Source organism: Geospiza fortis, unplaced genomic scaffold (genome assembly GCF_000277835.1).
Source record: "Geospiza fortis unplaced genomic scaffold, GeoFor_1.0 scaffold333, whole genome shotgun sequence".
Classification (NCBI taxonomy): Eukaryota; Metazoa; Chordata; class Aves; order Passeriformes; family Thraupidae; genus Geospiza; species Geospiza fortis.
In genome coordinates this window covers 2,984,273-3,008,428 of record NW_005054347.1, presented here as the reverse complement: position 1 = coordinate 3,008,428, position 24,156 = coordinate 2,984,273, and the positions used below count along the sequence as shown (strand labels likewise).

Below are 24,156 nucleotides of genomic sequence, written 5' to 3'. Positions count from 1 at the left end.
ACAATAAAATAGCAAAGATTACATATGTGCTGAATGATAGACATACTTGACCAAGCTGGGAGGGATGTAATTTATACAACAGCACAAGTGCTGAGAGATGCTGGCTGCCCAGGTGGCAGGCTGCAGTGGCAAAATGCTTCTTTTTTTCCCTCTGGATGGCTCCCTAGAGCTCAGTGACAAACGACTGCACTGAGTTACATAGTTGGAAAAAATCTACTAATCAAGTTAAAATCATTGGTTGCTTGAAAACCTTGTCTGTGTGGATGTTCCTGCAGTAGCTGTGTGTGTCCTTAGTCTCTGTAGTGGCTCAGGACTGCCTCTTCTCTTTGCTCTGTTTTCATCAGGGGTGGAGCAGCGCAGAAGGTCCCTGGATTGCTGCATCTCTGGTGCAGGAGTCCCCTCATTGTAGCTCTCTTGCAAAGGGACAGTATGTAACACCCACAGACTTGACTGAAGCTTGGTTGCCCAGGGGATTGTGCCATTTGGTAAATGAAAAATAATGCCTGGTAGATTTAACCCCCAGATAAGCATGGCTGGCAAGCTGGTCACAGCAGATGAGGAGAAGGCTGAGGTACTCAACCACTTCTTTTGCCTCATTCTTCACTGTCAGTCTCTCTTCCCACACCTCTCAACTTTATGGACCATAACTCATATGATCAGACATCATACTGATCAGAAGGCTGAAGCACTTCTCCTGTGAAGACTGAAAGAGTTGGGGTTGGTCAGAAGAGAAGGCTCCAGGGACACCTCACTGTGGCCTTTCAGAACTTAAAAGGGGCTTATAAGATTGATGCTTACAAACTTCAGGCTGGCCTGCTGCAAGAGGACAAGGGCTAATGGTTTTAAACTAAAAGAATGTAGACTAGATATAAGGAAGAAATTGTTTACTGTAAGGGTTTTGAGGCATTTGCACAAATTGCCCAGAGGAGCTGGGACTGCCCCATCCCCGGAAATGTTCAAGGCCAGGCTGAATGGGGCCCTGATCAACCTGGACTAGCTAAAGATGTCCCTGCTCATTTAAGGGGATGTGGACTACATAGCCTTTAAAGGTCCCTTCCAACCCAAATTACTCTGTGGTTCTATAATGTTGTTTCATTTGGTATACTTAGGCACACTTAGCTGTTTTGAAATGTGACTTAGATATAGATGGATTAATTTAGTTTCAGGTTCCCGTTCTGGCTTTTGTTTTAGCAACTTCTTCTCCCAAGTGTCTCTAAAACAGCTCAGGCTTTATCTAATCACAACTTCAGAAAATGTCTTCATCTTTAATTGGAAAGTCAGTATGTGTTGGCTGATACGGGTCAAAATGAGCATTATAAAGTTCCTTGACAGATCTAATTCATTTTTTATGTTGCACAGCAGATGTCCTACAAGTAAGGCGATTTTACCAACTAAAGTGTTGTATATTAGAAACTTCTGAAATTGCATTGAGAAGTGGATTAAAACTGTGTCATTTAAAGAATATACATTTTTATACTGACATGAGCAGCTCAACCAGACTAATGGTCTAGTATAATAATGCCCAAGTCAAATGTGAGTGATAACTGAAGGCCATTCTCAGGAGTGTTCATCACAGTAACACCAGCTTGAAGCAGTAGGCTGAGAAGGCTGCAGTAGGACACTTTTGGACAAAGGTGTATAGATAACTCAGAAGAAAGAAAGATCAGATAAATCTTTAAAGTTGGGATAGTGGGAACAACCAAAAGCAAAAATTGCTCTGCATTCTAAGTTCATTTATCAAGAGCTACATGGCACTGCCTTAGTATTTCCCTTACCTCTTCTATGACCTCTAGCTTCTCTGGGTTGAATCTTTCTTTTTTTTCCCCATCTGAGCTGCAAAAGTGATCAGCAGCTTCAGTTCACTATGTCAATATAGAAAAAGCAAAACGAAATAAACAAACAAACAAAACTCACCAAAACCAAAATTTAAAATGTTTATTTCTTGGTAGTTCTCCTATGTGATTGGGGGTCCTGTGCAGTAATTGCTGCAGCATCAAGATCCACAAATTATATCTCCAAACCAGTAGAAAGCTTTTGAATAGCTTCACAGCTGGTATTTAATACCAGCTTCTGAAATGGATAAATTCTTGCTGTGTAGGTGGGAACACCACAAGGTGCTTAGAACAAAACCAGGTATCTCTTATTAGGCAGTGATTGCCTCGTTACTGGAAGATCAGAGGTCATGGCCTAGATGATGATAACTTTCCCAACTGAATGGATCAAGTAACTGGGGTTAGTTTGGACAGCCTATTGCATACTGTTTGCAAATTATGATCTGTCCTTCAGCAATGGCTGGTGCATTTGATACTCTGGAGTACCAGAAGCTGAGTTTGTTTGCTTTGGTGTGTAGGGCTTCTATTACATTATATATGTCTCCTGTGAAGTGATTTGAGTAGATATGAATCCCCCCTTAGAAGAGATTACAGGGGATTAAAGAAGTTAGTAACAAGGCAAAATAATTGGTAGTCCTTTCTTAATGTGTTTCCCACTGTGCAGCTAATTCTTCCATCAATGAGACAATAAAATAGCAAAGATTACATATGTGCTGAATGATAGACATACTTGACCAAGCTGGGAGGGATGTAATTTATACAACAGCACAAGTGCTGAGAGATGCTGGCTGCCCAGGTGGCAGGCTGCAGTGGCAAAATGCTTCTTTTTTTCCCTCTGGATGGCTCCCTAGAGCTCAGTGACAAACGACTGCACTGAGTTACATAGTTGGAAAAAATCTACTAATCAAGTTAAAATCATTGGTTGCTTGAAAACCTTGTCTGTGTGGATGTTCCTGCAGTAGCTGTGTGTGTCCTTAGTCTCTGTAGTGGCTCAGGACTGCCTCTTCTCTTTGCTCTGTTTTCATCAGGGGTGGAGCAGCGCAGAAGGTCCCTGGATTGCTGCATCTCTGGTGCAGGAGTCCCCTCATTGTAGCTCTCTTGCAAAGGGACAGTATGTAACACCCACAGACTTGACTGAAGCTTGGTTGCCCAGGGGATTGTGCCATTTGGTAAATGAAAAATAATGCCTGGTAGATTTAACCCCCAGATAAGCATGGCTGGCAAGCTGGTCACAGCAGATGAGGAGAAGGCTGAGGTACTCAACCACTTCTTTTGCCTCATTCTTCACTGTCAGTCTCTCTTCCCACACCTCTCAACTTTATGGACCATAACTCATATGATCAGACATCATACTGATCAGAAGGCTGAAGCACTTCTCCTGTGAAGACTGAAAGAGTTGGGGTTGGTCAGAAGAGAAGGCTCCAGGGACACCTCACTGTGGCCTTTCAGAACTTAAAAGGGGCTTATAAGATTGATGCTTACAAACTTCAGGCTGGCCTGCTGCAAGAGGACAAGGGCTAATGGTTTTAAACTAAAAGAATGTAGACTAGATATAAGGAAGAAATTGTTTACTGTAAGGGTTTTGAGGCATTTGCACAAATTGCCCAGAGGAGCTGGGACTGCCCCATCCCCGGAAATGTTCAAGGCCAGGCTGAATGGGGCCCTGATCAACCTGGACTAGCTAAAGATGTCCCTGCTCATTTAAGGGGATGTGGACTACATAGCCTTTAAAGGTCCCTTCCAACCCAAATTACTCTGTGGTTCTATAATGTTGTTTCATTTGGTATACTTAGGCACACTTAGCTGTTTTGAAATGTGACTTAGATATAGATGGATTAATTTAGTTTCAGGTTCCCGTTCTGGCTTTTGTTTTAGCAGTCAGTGGTTGCTTTGTTGGTTTTTATCAAACATTGTCTTTATTTTTACCAGTCTTGTTGTTTTACTTCATTTGCTACCTTCTGGCAGCAGGAACATCTAATTGCTCTGGTCATACAGGACCTTGTGCTGAAGCGCTCTGAGCATTACAAATAATATTAACAGGAAAAACATGTTGGATCCTTTATTCCATCCCTGCAGATAAATATTTCGAAATCCCTTGTTTGTTAGTAAAACTATCCCAGTGTATACACTTACGGGAAGGAGCTTGGCCATTTTATGTGCACATTATATCCTTTTTCCTTGGTCGTGGAAAATTAATGTTTCCCTGGTAAAGATTCAGGGCAAGGGACTGTTTAGTAGGGAAAAAAATCTGGTCTTTGGACTACTTAGAGGTTAGTTGAGAAGGCAAGCATGAAAAGCTCAGATAAATACTGAGTCTGCTGTAAGCCACGCTTTGAAAAGGTCTTGTTGACATGGTGGTAGTCAGTACCATAAGGACCTTGTGGTACATATAGTCTGAAATGAAGTATTTTGCTGCTTTTCTTTTTTCATGGAAATACAGGAAAGCATTCTGCTTCAAATGATGTTTTTATGGAAATCATAAATAGGCTGCTCTGATTATCAGAGAGAGCAAATGTCCCAAGATTTGCTTCTAGATTTCACCTCTACAGCAAGAAAGTACCAGATCTTCACAGAGAAACTAAGGAAGCTAAACCTATCTCACCTGTCATTTTACCAGAAAAACTGTATCCCAAACCAGAATTACCAATGGGAAAAGGAGGGTGTACCCTCCAGAAAGGAATTTACAGCAGATATTTGCCAGTTAGCCTTGATGCAGTGGGCATTTTGCTCAGGAACTGTAAGAGTGGGGCTGCAGGTGTGACTGAGGTTATTGAGTTTGTGCAGGGGCAGGAATCATTGAACAATGCCCTCATATCTTTGCTTGTAAACTTTGCAGCATGTTGTTGGAACCACATACAGACATTCTACCCAAAAGAACTGAATTGCTGAAGTTCCCCATGTGGCACACAGCTAAGGTCACCTTTTGGAAAGGGAAGGGGTTAAAAAGGCAGATCTGTTTTGGGTCAGGCTGCACTGTGATGCCAGCAAATTGCAAAGTGTTGCAGCATCAGGAAACTTGGAATGCGAGGGTGGTGACACCAAAGGCTTCGAGTTACAAACTGCAGGGAGGTGATGTGAGTGTTGAGGACAGAGGGAGAGTTAGAAGAGTGCCACAGGAAGATGTGGTAAACCTTGGGGTTCTGACCCCCTGGGCAGAAGGAATAGGCTGGAGTAAAAATTAGTATGAAGGACTAAAGTACCCAGATATGTGAAGAAAGAACTGGCACCAAAAATGTTTTGTCAGCCAAAACTAGCATCATCCTTCTTCAGTCATTTGAAGACAGTAAGTTATGCACTGGATTTTGTTAAAGGTGTTCTGGCTACCTATGTGAAAGTAGATGGACTGATGTAATTCTGCTCAGTGAGGGGACTGGAGAGAGACCGCATGTGACTGGTTAAGGCTACTCTAGTTTACCACATGTCTTCAATTTATTGCTACTTTGTATGAGAAAATGTACAAAGGAAGAAAACAACAAGCAGGGTGAGCTGGATTGAGTACTAACTGCAGATTGATTGTGAAGTTTATTGGTTGTTTCCTCAATAGTGCCAAATCAGCACCTGACATAGAAACAGTCAGTGGTTTGAAGAAAGTTGTAATTAAAACCAGGGTGGAATTGAGTCTTTGTAGGGTTTTCTTACATAAGTAGTCTTTGTCCCTTGGACAGTGTCAGTACAAAGGAATGATCCTATTGCCAAGGCAACATATTTTACAGTACCTAACCTCATGAAAAGGAATGAGGAGGTGAAGTTGTTTCCAGCGCCATAACTTGCAAAGCTGAAAATAAAGATCTGCTTATGCTGAAATTCCCAAGCATTTCGTATCTTGAACCGTTTTTAAGATGGCTGTTGTCTCCTGGACACTTTATCTCGCACTGCCAGTTGGGTCCCTGCCTCCCTAGAAAGAAGAATGAGTTTACAATAGATATCGCAGAAAGCAGATGAAAAGTGAGAGCTTCATTCAGAAAAAGTACATGCTCATCTTAAATATATGGATAAACTATATGATGGATATGGATAAAAATTAAATTAATGAAGAAAACTATATGTACTGTAGTCCCCGCCTGTAAAAAGGGGTCTGATTTCTCTTGTTTATGTAGCAGTTCTGTCCTTTCTGTCAGACCTCTTGGTTTTAAACTGTGAGCATTTTTGGTCAGGAGTTACAATTTTCATTCTACTATTTAATTCACTGCACATGCTATGTAAGATACTGAATAGAGACAACCTCTGGCCAGCAGAGTCTCCTTTCAGGAAGATAAATTGAGGAAGAAAGTGCAAGGTAGGAAACTAGTAAGTAGGAAGTAGTGGAGCTACTTGCAGAACTGGTTTTCAATTACTTTCAACATAAGATTCTACTGTATCTAATGTATTGAGGAAATTTCTCATATAATACCTGTTATCTTGTGAGTGTCTGGAACATTATTACTAGCAGCTCCTCAAAAAAAAATTTCTTCTGGCTAGCTTCCTGGTACATCAATCTGTCTTAAATAAATCACCTGTTCTTTAATCTCAGATACAGATGTTTCCCTGATAGTGCAGGGAGCTCATCCCAGTTTTCCAAACATCTTGTACATCAAATGTTGAACTTAAAGCACAGATGAGCCCTGAAAAGTGGCATTTTAAAATATATCTCCTCTCATTCTGCTGATTTGCTTCTTCAGGGGGACAGGGTTATGTCTGACTTCAGAGCTATAAATAAGCTTCTGTCTTCTGCTAACCACATGGGTCTAATCAAAGAGTATGGAGGTTTTTCAAACAGCTGATTGCTGTTGGATTTTGGTGGGAATCTGGGTGTGAATGTCTCTGATGCTCTTTAAAATCTTCTCCCACCTGGGTATGGAAGACAAAGAAATTATCACATTGTGCCTCTTACGTTCCTGAGGAGACAAGAGTTGAACAAGTTCAGCTTGGATCTAAGAAGCCAGGTTCAGTTGTAAGGGTGACATCTACAAAAACCTTTTCCATGTCAACCTAGCTCACATGATATGGAAACTGACTTAACCAATAATGTCTTATGAAGGGCCACAGCTCTTAACCCAGAACTGTGCTTCAAAAACCCCAGAGAAGGTGTCCTTTTTCTGTGCCTGTTACCTCGCTCAGTCTGTGTGAGTTGGTGGGAAAGTGAGGCAAACCTAGAGGTGGTAGTGAACATATAATTTTCCTGCTTTGTTTCTTTCACGTAGACACGATAGCTTTTCCTGGCCATCAGTGAAGTGTCTGTAAAATCTTGTAGGACCTGGCCTACACCTCCCACTCGGCGAAAGAGAATCCAGAGGGTGGTCAGTTTTCCTCTGTGTGGAGTTTCCCAGTGTAAACTCCTTGCAGCATTCTTTTGCTGAAGTGTGCAGCCCTGAGCTTGCAGCTACATAAAAGGCCACCAATTTGTTTGTTCCAAGATGAGCTGGATGTAACTGAAGTTTCAGAGGTGAGGCATGACCTTCCTGGCGACCTCCCCCCGCACCCAAAGTTTCACTTAATAAAACGCATTAAGGTATGTTTGAGGCAATCCTTTAAGGTCAGTTGAACTTTCACTGGAAAGTACGAGTGCTGGCAAGTATATGCAATATGTAATGCAAAATGTTTAGGGTGTGGGGAAGAAGTGTAAAGGAGCCATACCACAGTGATGAGCTTGGCTAGAAAACAGACATGAAACAAGTTCCTTGGTGAAAACACCCTCAGAGACGGGCAAAGAATTTAGAGGGGTAGAATGATTTTGTTACCCCCAAGGGGAAAAACAGGAGATCAAAGGCCAAATTCACTTACGAATGCTTGCTTTGAAATATATCTATAAATTATAGCATGTACTGCTGGCATCTATTGTAGGCTTTGGTATTTACTTGAGTGTATAACGTGAGATTCATAGTGCCCAGAGTTCTTGTGTTTGTATGTAAAAGTGTGTTGATGTAAAAATGTATTGGTGTGTAAAGCATGCTGGCAAAGGCAACGTTTCAGGTTCCCAAGTTCTCTGTTAGTGTTTTTGCCTCTCCCCTCTTTTTCTATGGTCTTTGTGCCTCATCCCTATGATCATGAGTCCCAGCCACCAGCTCACTATCTAGCAGGGGATTCCTTCAGGGGTTGCTGTAGGTTTTAGAACTCTCCCTGACTCCTTGCCACGTCTTAGAGTTGTTAAGGTGCCTGTGGTGGCTGTTATCTCCTTGGTCAGGACAGAAGGGGATGTTGCTCCCAGGGGAATTCACGTCTGTTACCCCTCAGTCAGCAAAGTAGCTGCTGAGGCATGTCACCCTTTGCTTTTAACTCCGGCGTCAGTCTCTCCGTTTCGTAGCTCATCTGGAGGCGCACGAGACCTGACTGCTTGGCAGGGCAGAGCAGTACCAACAGGCTGTCCTAGGCTTTGTGCTCCAGGCTCACTTCCTTGTGAGTCTACAGTTTTAAGCATTGCATTATAGACACCTCATTTGCTTTGCTGCCCAACAGAGATTATGTTGGGGTTTTGGCACAATTGGATTAAAGTACCAGGCCTGGATAACTTCCATTGGCATTTCAGGAGATTTGCTGTAAGGCAAACCTGTGACATTCATACCTTCCTAAGCTTGCACAACCAGGGCGAGAGCTGCAGTTGAGGTCTTGACCTCAGTTACTTAAGCCCCTTTCTCCCAGGAGCGTTCATCACTTTAATCACAGAGTCCTAAATAATCAGTGGGTAGCCTGTAATTAGGGGGTTGTGTCTTGGACTCCTGCTGCCTGCTCCTGGTGTGCTGAGCACTGCGTATTTTGATTTCCCGTTCCCCCAAAGGATGTTTGATCTCAGATTTACACTTCAGAAAATTAAGAAGGGTACGGCACCTCAGTCCCCTGGCAAGCTTCCTGCTTTCAGTGGTAGGTGCCTTGCTTTGCCTGAGTATCACAGTGCTGCAGCGATTGACACACTTGATTTAAGAGTTTGATTTATAGACCGATACTTGGGCTGAAAGTCAGCAGTTCCAGGGCTGCATAAATCAGCCTGTCTCTGGGATTAATACTTCCTTATTTATAATTTCGACAGGAGATGGAATTCTTTCCCAATTCTTTACATTTCTTTCAGATGTAATCGACCACCCTGTCCTTTGGTTTAAAGCTATGTGACTTTGCCACAAATAGAAGGAGGGGAAAGTAAGCCGAGGCCAGGAATTGCTGTGCTATAAAAGCTCCATATTGTGTGCTCTTGGACTTTGCTTTCTCCCAGCTTCCTTCAAGCCCACACAAGAGATGGACTTGAGGTTTTTTTGGCTTTCTTCCCCTCCCCCCTCCCTCCATACATACGCTGACCTTTTAGAAAAATAAATAAAAGATAAAGAAGGACCTGGAATGTTGCAGAATGTGTGTACATTTTGCTCTCTGTTGTTTTCTGCTGGGATTAGTTGTTTACAATGGGGGAGAGAGGGAGGGCAGAGGAAGGGAGGTCTGTGGCCTTAACTGAAATTAGTGGCATTTCAGAGTGATCTTGTTAGGTGGTCTGCAGTTTAAAGACCTAAATCCTTGTAATCCCCCCATGCCTCCTTGGCCACTACTCCTTTTGCTCTTGTTCTCTCACTTTCAAAAAAACCCACCCCAAAGTCGGGCTCTGTCTCTCAGATGCAGGCACGTAGCAGACACACAGACGTAGGCACACACTCTCTCATATGCTCCCATTTACACATTGTACCTGTAGAACAAATTAATGCTTTAGCTACATCTGTTCCCACTACAGGACTAGGCTTGTAAAATGCTCTCTCTAGAATGCAGATGTACACTGAATATTTTTATTTATTTTCTGAAAAACACCCAGCTGCCAGACTTTCAGTTTGTGATTACACTTAAAACAAATTCAAATTGAAATTTCAGCTGTAAATCAAATGCCCCAAATTAGTTCCTCTTGTGGGTTTGAACATGCTCTTTGGATTTTAAGGTCAGGAGATATCCGTTTTCACCGTGCTGAAAAGTTTAAAAATATACTACATTTTCAGGGGAAAAAATAAATATGGTTTGCATTATAAAGCAGTACATCAATGTGTGCGTATGCGCACACACACCAGAGCTGATGAAGCTGGATGCTGTCAGAGCACCTTTGAGGGCTAATAGCACCTAATTGTTATGGAAGGCAGGAACTGTGGTGGCAGTTTAGTCAAGGAGACTACAGCAGTGCCCTGAGATCTGATATTGTGATATTTACCCTGTAAGAGAATAAAAGTTTATTCCTTACTCTTCAGCTTGAAAAAAATAGTAAAAATTAAATAAACACACAAAATACTTCTCTTGGCAGGCTTTATAACTTTTTTTTTTTTAAGAAAAAAGGCATTTACAAGTGGTTTCAAAATGGCTGTGTTACATCTGTCAGCGGGTGAAGGGAACACCCACAAATTGTGTTTTTATCTCTTGAAGTTTTGTTCCACTTGAGCAATAAAAGCCGGATTTGCTGCTGGTTTGTGTGATTGGGGTAATCTGAGCATTGAGTATGGCTTTAAAAGTTCTGCAGTTGGTTGGGTTTATAAGTTTTAAGAAACTCCTGGGGTGGTGGAGTTCTTGGGTTTTGTTTTACCCTGGCACCAGGGAAGGGTTGATTTGCAAGCACCTGGCACAGACAAGTTCATCTTGGTTCCCTGGCCTGTCCCTCCCAAAAAATGGTTTGGCAGGAACCCCCATTATCTTTGATGTTAATGTCATCAGCAGTTTCTTGGTTACAATGCTATTCTTTCTCGGGGAGTTGAAAGCCAATGCTCAAGTAGGCTCTGAACACACATGCAGTATTCTCCAGCCTGAGCTCCAGACCGACAGCTTAAATCCCCTCTCTTTCGGGGAATATCCTCCTGATGAGGATAATGCTGAGAGGTGTAGTGCACTCACAGCTGCTCTCATGCTCAGGAGTAGTGATAGATGGTGGGAACCTGAAAGTTTCAGGGGAAAGCTTTCATCTGACTGGCTCAAAGCATTGGAGGAGGAGGTATGCTGGAGTGCATGTTTTGGATAGGAGCCATTTCTGTGGGAAATGAGCAACTTCTCCCATTCCCTTCACTAGTCCTAAGCTAAGTCAGGATGGCAGCAGTGGGCAGTCCTGCTTCCAGTGATCCCTTCCCTAGCCCAGCGTAAATGCCAAGTTGCTCTTGCTCTCAGCAGCTGCTGTTGCACAGGAGATGGCCTGAGCCGCTGTGCGGGCACACAGGCTATTGGAAAGGAAGCAGATCGTGACAGTGTGAGAGCAAAGACAGGCAGGGGTCTGCTGTGTATCTTTGCCGCTTTTTATCTTATTAGCATGTTAGTAAAAACCATGCCAAAGCAACCTGAGCTGGTTGCTGTAGAATAATTGCTCATATTGCCTCCTTATAGGTCAGCAGAGGGGGAGTTTAAGTGAGTTAAAAGAATAATTGTTCAGAGGGGACAGTCTGTTCACGGGGGGTTGTAACTGTGAACCACTGCAACTGAGGTCCAGTTTTATTGCTTTTACTCCTGCAGAATTAATGGTGGTTTTGTGGGGCAGATGGTTTCTGCTCTGACTCACACAAGCAACAGAGTTGTAATATGTTTAATGATAAATTCTTTGTTCTAGATAATAGTGTTGTGTGAGCAGGAAAATACTATGAATTAATTTTGGGATCAGCGGTCTGGAGTGAGGATCGATGTTTCACACTTCTGAGGACCTCAGCTGACTACTGCTCCACTGAATACAGAACTGAGGCTCAGGGCTTTGACCTGATACCAAAACTGCTCTGTTAATTCAGGCTGATAGTTCTGTCCACAAGCCAGCTTGATGTCGGACTGCAGCTGTGCTTCACTAGAGCTGAGAGGAGTGGTGGTGCCCATAACCAAGGTGGGGAATGGCTGCAGGTCATTAAATTGTGCAGCTCATTGCAGAGAAGGTGATTGAAGCAAAAAACTTCTGGTTTTGACAGAGATCAGTTGTTGGACTGATAATATTCACAGTTATTGTAATTAATATTGACAGAAATACTGGGGAGCAGATATGAGATGCTATGGCTCACAGTAGGATTAATATTGGGCTGTCTAGGGGGAGCAGATTACCTGAATCTCTCCAGACTTATAGATCTCACTTATACCCTCTTCCCAATCAGCTGATTTTGATGAGTGTTGGTATTTTTAGATACATCTTAGCTGTATTTTCTGTCCTTCAGTGACTCCTATCTACCTTTGCACATGTGTAAATAAGGAAAGAAATAATTTGATTCACAGCTATTTTCTTCTCTGTAGCTTTGAAAGAAATTACATTTAATGCTGTTTAACACGACACATCAAGCTGAGGGAATAGCATTTCAGGACACATCACAGATACTAGTTAAGATTGACAAGTTCCAACTTACTGGAAGAAGGGGCTCAGAGAAATGCAGTAACTCAGAAACTCTCAGCACAGAAGTTACAAACCCAGCAGCTGGACTCTGAACTCCTTTAGTCTCTGGACATTGGGATTGGCAGATTTGAAAGCTGATTATTGCAGATTCAAATACATTTTGGAATAAGGTGGCTTTTACAAAAGTTCCATCCTGTGTAGCATTTCAGACTTAGTGATGTCAAAGGCAACATGAATGTGAAGATACCCAAGGCAGGTAGTGTAGGTCTAGTGTGGGTTTCACTGGTTTAGTACTGCAGAATAATCATGTTTGGGTGCTTGAATGTAACATGAACAAAGCCAACCAGCTGAGCTATTGATCTGCCCCTTCTCTCCACCTTTTCTTTGTGCCTGGCAAGTTGGAATGCATAAAACTGCTCAGCAAAATTTGCAGAGAAAGACTGTGCTGCTGCTCCTGCTTTTAGCTGGGGAGTTGAGCAGAGAAGCCACCCCTGCAGTTACCCAGACTGTCTGTGGAAAATACAAGACTTGATCCAGGTCCCAGGTCTTTATTTATTCAGTTAAGTATTTATTCTGTTGAGGAAATGTAGAGGAAAGCTGTTCTAGCAGGAGGCAAAACTGCAAACTCTTTTTTGCAAAGCCAATCTGACACCTGGCATTTAAGTTTTTCCAGCAACTGGGTATGAGGATCAAGAAAAGAATGGAGTTTTTGAGAAAGGAGCTGAACTGAACCTACTTACAGGATCATGTCACAGATAGTCATTAGATATTCCAGTGGATAACTTTGTTTTGTATCTGTCATTTAAATTATTTTCCTGCTTTGCTTGTGTTTATGTTGTAGGTGCTGTCTTCAGGGCAGTGTTATTTGTCATAATGCTGTGATAGAGAAGGGTGCAGACATCAAGGACTGTTTGATTGGAAGTGATCAGAGGCTGGAAACCAAAGGTAAGTACAAAAGCTGTATTTACTGTGCATTTGTCATAATTTTCAGGACTTTTTCCTTGAGATTTTACTCCAGCTTCTTCATGAAGTGATAGTAAACTGTGGCAGTTCTACAGTGGGGTGTCCTATAATATCAGGACTTTTTTTCATCGAAAGTACAGCTTCTTGGCATAAGTTCAGTGGTTTGCTCCTCTGAAGTTGGCAGCAAAGCTCTGTTGTTCTTATAAAGAACAATATTGGGTGCTGAGACGGTCTTTTCCCAGAGACCACAATTAGATCAGCCTGAGGTTGTCCTCAGCAGAAGGAGCCATTATTTTGACTAGTAATCTTTGTCAGTGGCGGGGGCAAAGCAAGCAAATCTATTGAACACACAGACATCCTTCTCTGTAGATGCTCCCAACCCACAGTGCCAGTGTGTTCACTTTGCTCCAAGATAAAACTCGAGGTGGAACATCATATTAGGACCTGCTGTGCTCAATATGAAATACAAGGGCAGTTACATTCAGATCTGCTTTACTGCCATGAAGTACTATTTTGGGGCTTCAGAAAGGATACAGCTACGTGGCCCTCATTTATACAAAGTTCAGCTGTCCAGTGGGAGTGCTCGTGGTGAGGGCTCGGTGGTAACCGCATGAGTGGAACTGTTGATTTCCTGCCCTGAGAGATAATGGGCAGGAAATGGCTGTTTCAGTGACTGCATCCCAAGCAGAGGCTTTTTAATGAATATTTATGGTTGGGGTTTGGCAGATCCTTGCTCCAGTGTGTAGACCAAGGACAAAAGTGAGTTCCTTTGCAGGCTTCATGTGAAGTTATTTAGTCAGATCAGGATTTATTTGCTTGCTTTGTCTTTGTGGGTGGATTCCCAGTTCTAAGTGTCTTGATACAGAGCAGGGTTTGAACTTAATGTAGTATAGGATAACCTGTTGTCAGCTTCGCATATGACAAGTTTTCCTTAAATTGAAACTAAAAGTACAAAGGACTCATGAAAACAAAGTATTGATCTTGCAGTTGCAAGTCTCTGATACTGTAGGTAACACAGTGAGTTCACTGTGGTCTTGGTCTCTGTGTGGCTGTGTCTACTCATAGCTTTGCCCATCACACCAGTCTGAATTGGTGTCCTTTGTGGGGTTCATTGCCCCCTGTCATAGACTCATTTAGGTTGGAAAAGTCCTTTTCATATCATCAAGTCTAACCATAAATCTAGCTCTGCCAAGTCTACCATTAAACGATGTCCCTGAGTGCTGCATCTACACGTCTGCATGAATCACCAGGAGAGATGAATTGGGTCGTGTTTGGTTGCTAACCTGTACAGTGAACTATGAGGACACAGGGTGTAGATTTAGCTAATATTTTAGGAAACGGGAATATATTTGATTTCTTTGGTAGATGATACCAGACAGAAATATCCCCCTTTGACTTTGATCACAACCACTTCAGAAGTATCTTCCAGGGTGGAGATCCTAGTCTAGTTGATTGTAGTATGAAAACTAGTCTTTTCTTCTTGATTGTCTTTGTCATCCTTGTCTGAATATTTTTAGAGTCTGTAGATGTATTTGCAGGGAGAATAACAGAGCTGTACCCATGGATCGCTTGCCTATTCTTGAGAATCTACTGCTCCCCTCCCCAAAGTTTAAACCCACTTCTTGGCTTAACTAGAGGCTGTTTTGAAATGCATGACTGACATTACAGAGACATATTCAGGTAGATTATAAATACACCATTATGCTGAGCAAGAGAAAATAGTAAAGCCTCAGTTCATTTTCCTGCCTCAGTTTCCTAACCATTCTAAAATTTCTTTGGGCTGGGGGTCAGGTTTGCCTTGGTGGTCTGGGATCTGTCTGTGAAGTTCATGACTTACTTCCTGCTCCATGGAGTCTTTCCAGCCTAGCATGTCTCTTCTGACCTTGAGTGATCCCATAGTAGACTGGGTCTTCTCTTTTTCGCTGTGAAAGCATGTCATGACTTCCTTTCCCCTGCCCAAGACTTCCTGTATCTTGTGCCAAGCTTTTGGTGTGGCCCTGTAAGTCTGTTTCCATATTGCACCCTTCATCAAGACTTTGGCTGTGTTTTTCTGTTTGGTAACTTTTCCTTCTTCAAACTTGAGCTTCCATGGCTGGGCAAAGAAAAAACCTAGTTCTCTTGGGTAGGAGCCACCTTTTCTTGCAAGCTGATCACCCTTCAGCAGACATAAGCAGTAGCTGCTGGCTGCTGACCCTAGTCTGGGAGTTACGCATTCCAGTTTCTGGGAGTAGAAACCTCCTCAGCAAAACTCCATACACCTTCCCAGAAACATTAAAAAAATAAAAATATAGCAGTCCCTTATTCCAGAACATCAGCCAGGATTCATCAAAGGTAGAAATATCCCTGAATCATCCTACACAGCCCCAGGCAGATCCCACAGTTGACTTTGCTGCAGAACTGGCTGTATGCTCCCTGCTCTACCATACGAGTCCTGGCCATACTACCCAGGCAGCTTGGGGTACAAGAGCTCTTTGAGCCAGCGGTGCACTGACCTCCTTTCAAAAAACTGAATTCCAGTCCCATGCAAGGAGGATGGCAGGAGAACAGCTACCACAAATGATAGGCAAACGTAACTTAAACCAGCTCTCATCCTTCTCCTTCTGCAGAATAGTATGGGTATGTTTAGGGTGGTCCAAATGGTGCAGCTGGGAGTAATGGGATTGAATTAAACACAATTTAGGTTGGCTATCTGGAGCATTTTCCTAGCGATGTGGTCTGGTAGGCTGTGGGATAATCTCCCTGGGGACATGGTGGGAGACCTCATCACTTAATAATGGGCTTGGCAATCTCTTGACACCTAAATAGAGGGAATACTCTGCCACTGGTTACAGGGTAGATCAGAGGCAACCTGGTTCTTTCAAACTAAAAAGAAAATTGGAGACCCAGGAGTGCTGGCAACTGTCATCAGTGTCGTCCCAGTCCTGCACTGACTTCCACCCTGTCACAGCACTGGCCAGAGACAGTGCTTTTAAATGTCTCTGTTGAAGTCAAGGTATGGAGTTTTATTTAACTTCTGGATTTGCAAGCCGTGCCTCCTGAGAACCCTGCTATTCTCCTACTGCTTTTATTACCATGCCTTGGAAGCATCCACTTTCCTTTCTCTTTGATAGTTGAAGGAATTTGCTAGCAGAGAATTAACAGATGGGCTTTGTGAAAGCTACCTCACCAGGTAGCAGTTTGAAAAACATGTTGGTACCTAAGAAAAAGGCAGTAATTCTTAGAGGAATGGGAAATGGCAGACAGCATTCTGAAAGAACATTATTGCACAGAGCATTTAATCACTGTTTTGAAGACAGTTATTAAGATTACACTGTAGCCTTTTTGATAAACCTGGTTTTACAGAGGAGCTCAAAAGCAGCATGTGCTCAGTGAAGTAGGACTAGAGAGAGGGAGTGCTGGTGATGGGCCAGTCGAGGAGTCAGATGAGCCTGGAGTCACCAAGTACAGCTCCCAAAGGAGTCTCTCAGCCAGATTCAGCAGGGAGAGCGTTGTACATCTGCTATCATTTAGCCAGGAACAAGCATGTATGGTAAAGCAGCCTAACCCTTCTTCAAGGTAAAGTGGCCTAACCTTTCTTCAAAGCAACACCAGGAGTAGAGACAGTAAACATTCACACAAAGTATAAAACTAGCAAAATTGGTATAAAATTCACTACCTTCTCCCTTGCTTTCATCTCTGTTGTCACTGGGGCAGGCATGTTTTATTTGCATATTTATTTCCAGCATCAGACATGGGGCTCCAACTAGATCTCTGTGTGTCCTACCTGATCCTGACTCCTGCTTCACAGCTCTCCACTATGGCTCTGTCTGAGCACCAGGCTCATCCCAATCCTAGCCTTCTCTTTGGTTTTTCTCCTAGTGTTTCTCCCATAGAGACTTTTGTTTTTCTCTCTTACTTGGTTATTCCCAGACACCCACCTGACACCTCCTCAGCTATGGTCTGACCATAGCTGCTATTTCCAGTCCCATGCTCCTTTTTTCGTCTAGCATTCATTCCCTGACTGCTTTCAGTTGGATTGCATCCCTTTCTCTCATGCCCAGGCAGGCTCATACTGGGCACAGGAGAGGGGTGGTTCTGTGCCAAGTGCTCCACTGGTCCATACAGCTTGGAGGAAGCCCTGCCTTCCTCCTGCACTTCTATGGTTGAGAGTGCTCACTGCAGTCTCTGGAGCTTTTAGCTGTCCTCCTGAGAACATGTGCAAACTTCAGATTTTTTTCAAAGGCTTATCACATAGCCAAAACTGTGTGGTTTCTCACAAGAAGAGAAAAAGGCACATGTCCAGTAAGGACTGGCTTCCGTTTCCAGTCATTTTCCAAGTCCTGTTCCAAGCTTGGAGTCCCAGGACTTCTCAATGAAACAGAATAAGATTGTTTTATTTTAATGAGGGCCAAAGAGCACATTTTTCTCTAATGTCATCCTCTAAATGCAGGTACATTTTCTGAAACCTCCACATATGAATGGTTCCCTGCTTGTGAGGAGGCTTCACATGAGCCAAGATTTAACAGGATAGGGACAAAAAGGAACTGAGAGACTTTCTGATGCTCTCACTGCATTCAAGGAAGGGCAAGCATCTGCTCTTGCAAGATGCTGAGTACCTCCTGGTGCAGTCTTCAGGGACTGAAAACACTTAGCACGACACAGGGTTGGGATCAGAAGGCACAGAAGGCATGCTGCTGTGCAGATGGGAGTTAGGAAAGCTCATGAAGAACAGACACAGACTAAACAGTGCACACATGTATATTGTGCACAGGGGTGCAAAATGAGCTGGAGGTGATGTAGGAATGGTGTGAATTTATAGCAAAACTGAGAGATTGGTAAGATTTCTCCCTGAAGTAGTTTAACTACTGAATGCCCATGACAAAGATATTGTTGGCAGTTAAAACAGGCATCTCTTAAATAGTTGACATTTTTGTTGCAGTGACTATGCAGTGACTATACTGCTAACTAATCCTAATAAGCCTCCTTTCCAAGTTGTATAAAAATGGTTTATGAGTTCTGGCCTTAGCAGTGGCGCAAAACTTCCTTAGAATATCCATCCAGCGATGCTTTGGCCTCCCTTCTGCTGCTGGGGACTGCCACACTTGTGCATACTGTCATTCCCAGCCAGGGAAGTTCAGGCTTCCTGAGTGAGCGGGTTAAATGTGCTGCCACATTCACAGCATGCTGATATTGAAGTCTACCCAGAAGGCAGCAGTTCATAACCTTGTGGAAATATTTTTACATGCTCCACGCGGAGAAAATAACTACTTCTGCTCTGGTAGAGCTCAGGCACATGAAAGAGCCAGGAAGAACACCCCAATGGATGATGAGAAAGGACAAGGGCTTGTGTCTGGTGCTCCAGGCAAATATGGCACCTCTGCCATCATATCAGGAAGTTAAGATGCAGACAGTCAGACTGCTGTTTTTGAGATCCCTGTTTGCATTTGCTGGGAGGGAGTGATAGCCCATGGGAGCACTGATGGATGTAATCCAGTCCCTTCTGACACACTTTGCTGGGACTCTGTCCCGGTATGAGGACTTCAAGCATGTACCCCTCCCCAAGGAGCTTGCTATCTTAGGTGCAGCCCAAGCTCTGGGTCTCCTTTTCTCTTTACTAACTTTTCTTCTAAGACCCTGTGTGATCTCTTCCCTGTACATCTCTGTCCTCTTCCTTCACTCCCTCGATCTGTCTGCTCCAAGCCACAGTAAAGTCATCTTTCATTGGGCACTGAATCACTCTTACCTTCACACTCTCAAGACACATCTCAAGAAGGGTTGAGAGCAAAGGGATTAATTCTGGTTGAATTATGAAAAAATCCTCAGCTGAACCATGGGGCCACCAGCACTGAGAACTGGTGGTTTTTGGATGTAAGGCAGAAGTAAGATCCCTGCTGCCTGTCTGTTGTGTGGGCTGGAGGCCCCAGCTGTGGGCCAGAACTGGTCTGCCTGAAGCTACCACCAATCCCCTGGGGTGAGCTGCACATCCCTTATTCCCTGCATAGAGGAATCCTGGGAGCAGCTGGAACACTCAACTCATGGGGATCATCGTTGCTGGGGACCCATGGGCCCATGTGATGCCTGCACATTGGGGCTGACCTGGCACTTGGGAGAAATTGTGAGACACGCCTGGCCTTTGGGGCCACAGCGTGGTTCACCCTGGTCTCCAGTGATCATGTAAGTAAAGCTTGGCTGAGGAGAGAACAGGCCTTGACTGGAAAGTCCCACTGCTCTGTAAACACAAACAAATCAGCCCCCATCACCTGCTTCCCTTCTTTATCTGTACATGTAATTTAAAACACCCTCCAGCCTCCCAAAGTCAGCTTCAGCTGCTTCCCATCCCCTTAAGCCCCTTTAGTTCCTCTCCCCCCCCTAACCTGGCTGTTTTTCCAGAGCCAACCATCACTGCAGAGACAAGTTGCTCTTCTCTCCCACTCTCTGATCCTTTCTGTCCTGGGTGAATGTGGTGGGAACCACCCACAGCGTGTTTTCGTGCATGCGTTTCTGCAGCCACCCCTCCCCCCCACCTAGTTTTTTAAGTTAAACTATCTCTTGCTTTAAAGAGAGCAAATACACAGCAGTGGCTTTCATCACTGCTGTATAATAGAGCAGTAATTCTGTGCCAGGGACTGTTTTCTATTTTATTTTAAAGGGTTTATAAAACAGTGTATGTAATTGAGTGAGTAAACTGAACGTTTTCTGGAGCCCCTGAGGGCTGAAACTTCGTGGTGGTCCTGGGCCTAGGCCCTAACCCTTTTTTTTCCTCTCTTTTTTTTTTTCCTCCCTTTCCCCTCCTTCCCCTCCTCCTTTACAACCCAGCGTTGCCACCAGCAGCAGCAGCAGCAATCTGTCTGGGGCTAATTGAGCAAACAACAAGGAGATGCTTTCACATGGCTTTTAAAGGAATGCTCCGGCATCCCCTTTCTGTGAGCAGCTTGGCAGGAACCTGCCAGGAAGGCTGGGGAGCGCTGGGTCCCCGGCCCCCAGCCTGCTGCTGGGGTTTGTGCTGGGCTGCGCAGTCATTTCCGCCCCTCTGTTTATTTGCATTACAATTTGTTTTTAGCCAAGCACCAAAAGCTGCTCTGCTCTCTAGCTCGCCTTGTGCGTATGTTTTTAAGGGGCTAGTGTACAGTATGTGTAAACAAATGTCTTCCCAAGCAGGAACGCGTATATAACGAGTGACAGGTTTTTGATTTACACTCAGTAAAGTCTCCGTGGACACTCGGTTCAAGCACCCAGGCAGACTTCAGGCTGGGCTGCGTCAGCAAGTTGAAGCAAAGTGCTAATCAGGAGGTTGAATGTGTTGATCAGCTCTGGATTTGCTTAGCACCAGATGCTCCCAATCTGAGAAGATCTAGTTGAACATGATTTAAGGTTGAAGAGTCCAACTCTTAAGGCTTTCTCAAAGTCCTTTCTCTAATCTGTCTTCTTTCTCCGTGGGCTGAATGCATCTGTAACCCTGCCAGTGTCAGATAAAAGGCAGCCTGGTAAGAAATCCGTAATGGGGAGCTGGGGAAGGAGAAAGGGAGCTGAACAGCAAAGCATGTGAGGTACTTCTCCCTCCTCCCCCAGAGTTTCAGGCAGAGTTTCTGCAGGAACTGAGCTTGCTGGTACCAGCCAGAGCCACTGGCAACTGGCAGCCACGTCTGATAATGAAACACTATCCACAGCTCAGCTCTCTGGCACACACACTGGAGTCTGAATTCCCTTCACTCCTCAAGAAGGGCTTTGGGAATGGAAGAGGGAAGCAGGGTGAATCCTTATCTGCCTACCACGTCCCCTTGGGGTGCAGAATGGGGCTTTGTTTCTAGCAAAACCATTCCCTTTATCGCTTAAAAACTTTCTCGCGGATTTTGGACAGGCAGATTCATGTGTTTTCTTTAAGCCTTTACAAGAAGAAATACGTTTGGTGATATGAGTCTGAAGTAGCAGTGACATACCATGTGTGCCCTCTTTGGGGAATCTGGGCCATGGGGATCAAGGAGGAGGTGAAACAGGCAGAGGGGTGAGAGATGAGGGAATGCAGGCTCCAATTTCCCATGCGGCTTTGGCTGCTGAAGCTCCCTAAACTCACTGCTGCCTCAGTTTCCCCATCTGTAAAACAGGAATGCTCTTACTCACCCATTCTCAAAAAGCATTTTGAACTCATCAGGTGTAAAATACAAGACACCATAAGGCTGCTGCAAGCATGTCAGTGCAAAATACAAATAGTCTGTACCACCTCTGCAGCAAGGTATGTGACAGGACCCATCCCAGCTCTGCACATTTAGGACCATGGAGGATGCTGTCTGAAATGAAGCAAGAAGTTCCTTATTAAAAAGTATTGCTACAGATAACCTATATATAGAACCATAAATTGACATGGCTCTCTATAAGCCTAGATGAAGGCATGTTTAATCTGCAGAGGCATAATATAATTACTCTCACTGGATGGTAGCCAGGGTCTTATTCACATCATAGAAATCAACATGATAGATAGTCTCCTTGGAGGAGGTTCAGGAATGGAGTCACAGGAGTTGCTACAGGGCCTGTTGAGATATATTGGGAAAGTTGTTGGGGGTGAGGAATGTTATAGCAAGAAATGCTGCAGGTTGGATTTGAGGTACCTTGGCAAGGCTGTGTGGGGTCCAGGACGGGAGGAGAGAGGCGCTGAAGGCTGGACTTGGGGCTATTGGCAAGAGCTGTCCTGGAGAAGTTGTGTGGTGCTACCTACATCATGCTTGCACCTGGCACTTGTACAGTCAGCCCCTCATTTTCCTGAGCATTGCATCCACCTCTGCTCATCCTGCCCAAAGTGCTGGAGATTGAGCTCCAGGATGTTAATGTGAGGCTCCAGGACTAATTACCAGTTTACAATAAATACCCTGAGCAAAGAGCTAAATGTCTCCATCTGATGCTGCAGGTGAGAAGCAGCCCCTTGGTCTCCTTATTTTAGCCTTCACAAAGGGTCTCTGAAAGGAAGTGGTGTGGCTCACTCATTCTGTCCCTCGGGCTGAGAAGATTGCAAATGATCCATATGGTTGTGGGGTTGAGGTTGTAGTGAGAAATTATCTTGCCACAGTGCAGAAAGTTTATAGAGCATAATTTGATCAAACCTTTACTGGAGCAATGGTTTGCACGGCACAAAGGTTGCATCTTGAATTTTAAACCAAGAGAAGCACCATGTTGGCCCAGCCACTTTGGGGATTGCCAGGAATTTCTTCCTTTAGCCAAAGGTGGAATATTTGTTGTTTTGCAGCAGTCTTGCAAGACCCACTCCCCTGAGGGGAGGAGTTTTAGGTAGGTAAATAAAACACAACTCATCATTTCCATCATCCTTGGCTATCTACCCCCACTGCTGTGTAAGGTGTGGGAGACACCAGAGCCTCCACTGGCATATCCCAGCCCCTCACAGGCCTTGACACTTTATCCCAGGCTCCAGAGGCAATTGTTATTCCTAATTGCAGGAGGTAAGATGAAGAGCCTAGGGGCATGGGACACACCACCTGAGCTCCACCTGGATAGGTGTCCAGCTCCTGGAGAGCAGTTTAGATTCACCACCTCCCCCACAGTACCCTGAGGACACCCACTTTGAGCACACCAGCTTTGTGTCATGCTCTGAGGCCACATGCTTGGGTTTTTTAGGCACTGGGCTTTCAGTTGCGTGTTTTTATTATTTTGGCTTTAGATCCTTTATTTGCAGTCCTTCCCTGACAAGCTGCTTTTGCATTTTAAAGGGAAGGCTCTTTCAGTACAGTGCATTAACAGTGCTGGGGCAGGGACTGGCACATTAATGTGTCCACTGGGGCTGTGCAAAGCTCCTGGGAACAGGCAAAGGAGTGACCTTGCAGAAATTGCCCCTCCAACAAATTTGCTCCACAGGAGGGTCAGGTTTAAATTAAAAAAAAAAAAAGAAAAGAAAACACAAAAAACCTCTTGTTTTTTGGCTGCCAGGGCTGAGTTGAGATTGCTGAGAGGATCTCACACTGCCTTGGTGATGGCCCCCTGGTGCTGAGCAGCCCTTTTCCCCCCAGCATCCAAGCAGTTTGGGGTAGATAGTGCTCCTTAGGGCCAGGGTGGATTACTGATCTTTAATTTTATGTCTAATCTCCATGTTAGATGTTGATGGTTCCTTGCCTTGACCTAGGTGTACACCTGTCAGTAGCAGCTGTGACTTCCGTAGGGCCTCTCTTGTTTATTAGTGACACATACATGTGAAAACTCTCATTAGAGAAATCTCCTGATGTTTAGTCAGTTGTTTAGGCTTTCACCATGTGTGTGGGATACTGTCTGAGAGACACTGGAGTTCAGCAAATCTCTGTTTGAGTTCCCCAGAATCTGCTTTTCTCATTTCTTTTTAAGTTGCAGATTTGAAAAATGCAAGGTCTGAAGCTCTGCTGCAAAACTCAATTGCTCTTCTTTTCCTCCCTCTCTCTTTTCAGCCAAACATGTTAATGAAGTCATTGTGGGCACCGAACAGCTGATGGAGATATAACCCGAGTAGCTTTTAAAGATGATTTTATGGAAGCCAGCAGCAGAACCAGATGTTCGAGCATCGTAAGATCATCCGTACAGATCAGTACTGGCATGGTTTACCCTGTCATTGCTCCTTTCCTGTTCAGCTTTATATTTATGTCTTAATAAAGGAGTATTTGCAGAGCGGAGTGTCCGTGGGCCCCTCCCCCCTCATTGGGATGCGCGCGGGTTGGTGCCGGGTTAGATCGGCTCCTGCCCGGCCAGCGCACTGTACTTTTCCCGCAGAAGGGAGAGCGGGGACCACACAGACTGTGCCCACTCCAAAGAATGACTTAGCCGCCCTCCCTGTGGTGTAAATCACGTCCCTGCAGTCCTGCACCACCGTCCCTGAGCCTGGGAGAAACTGCTCAGGATGCTGCTTGTGCATCTCATCAGCACAGCAGGCGGACAGTGAGAACAGCGGCCGTGCCGGCTGCTCTTTGCAGCCCGGCAGCTTCGCCGCCTCCTCCTCCTCCTCACTGTCTCTCATGATGCTGCCCCACCACACAGAAGTGTTTAATCTGCTCCTCTTTGCCTCTGTAATGCAGTCAAAGAGTTCAGCACCCATTTCCATCAGGGCTGAGTTTGGTCTGATACTTTGAAATTCTGCCCAAGAGC

The 24,156-nt window shown here is 44.4% G+C and overlaps 1 protein-coding gene across 1 annotated transcript in view; it reads left to right on the top strand.

Annotated features, from left to right (window-relative positions):
- Positions 1-23,682, top strand: part of EIF2B3 (eukaryotic translation initiation factor 2B subunit gamma) — a 99,283-nt gene extending 75,601 nt beyond the window's left edge. The window contains exons 10-11 of the mRNA XM_005423123.3: positions 12,947-13,050; positions 23,466-23,682. Coding sequence (XP_005423180.1) covers positions 12,947-13,050; positions 23,466-23,518 — 157 coding nt within the window. The 3' untranslated portion in view covers positions 23,519-23,682. The remainder of the gene's footprint in view (positions 1-12,946; positions 13,051-23,465) is intronic.
- Positions 23,683-24,156: the final 474 nt, after the last annotated feature.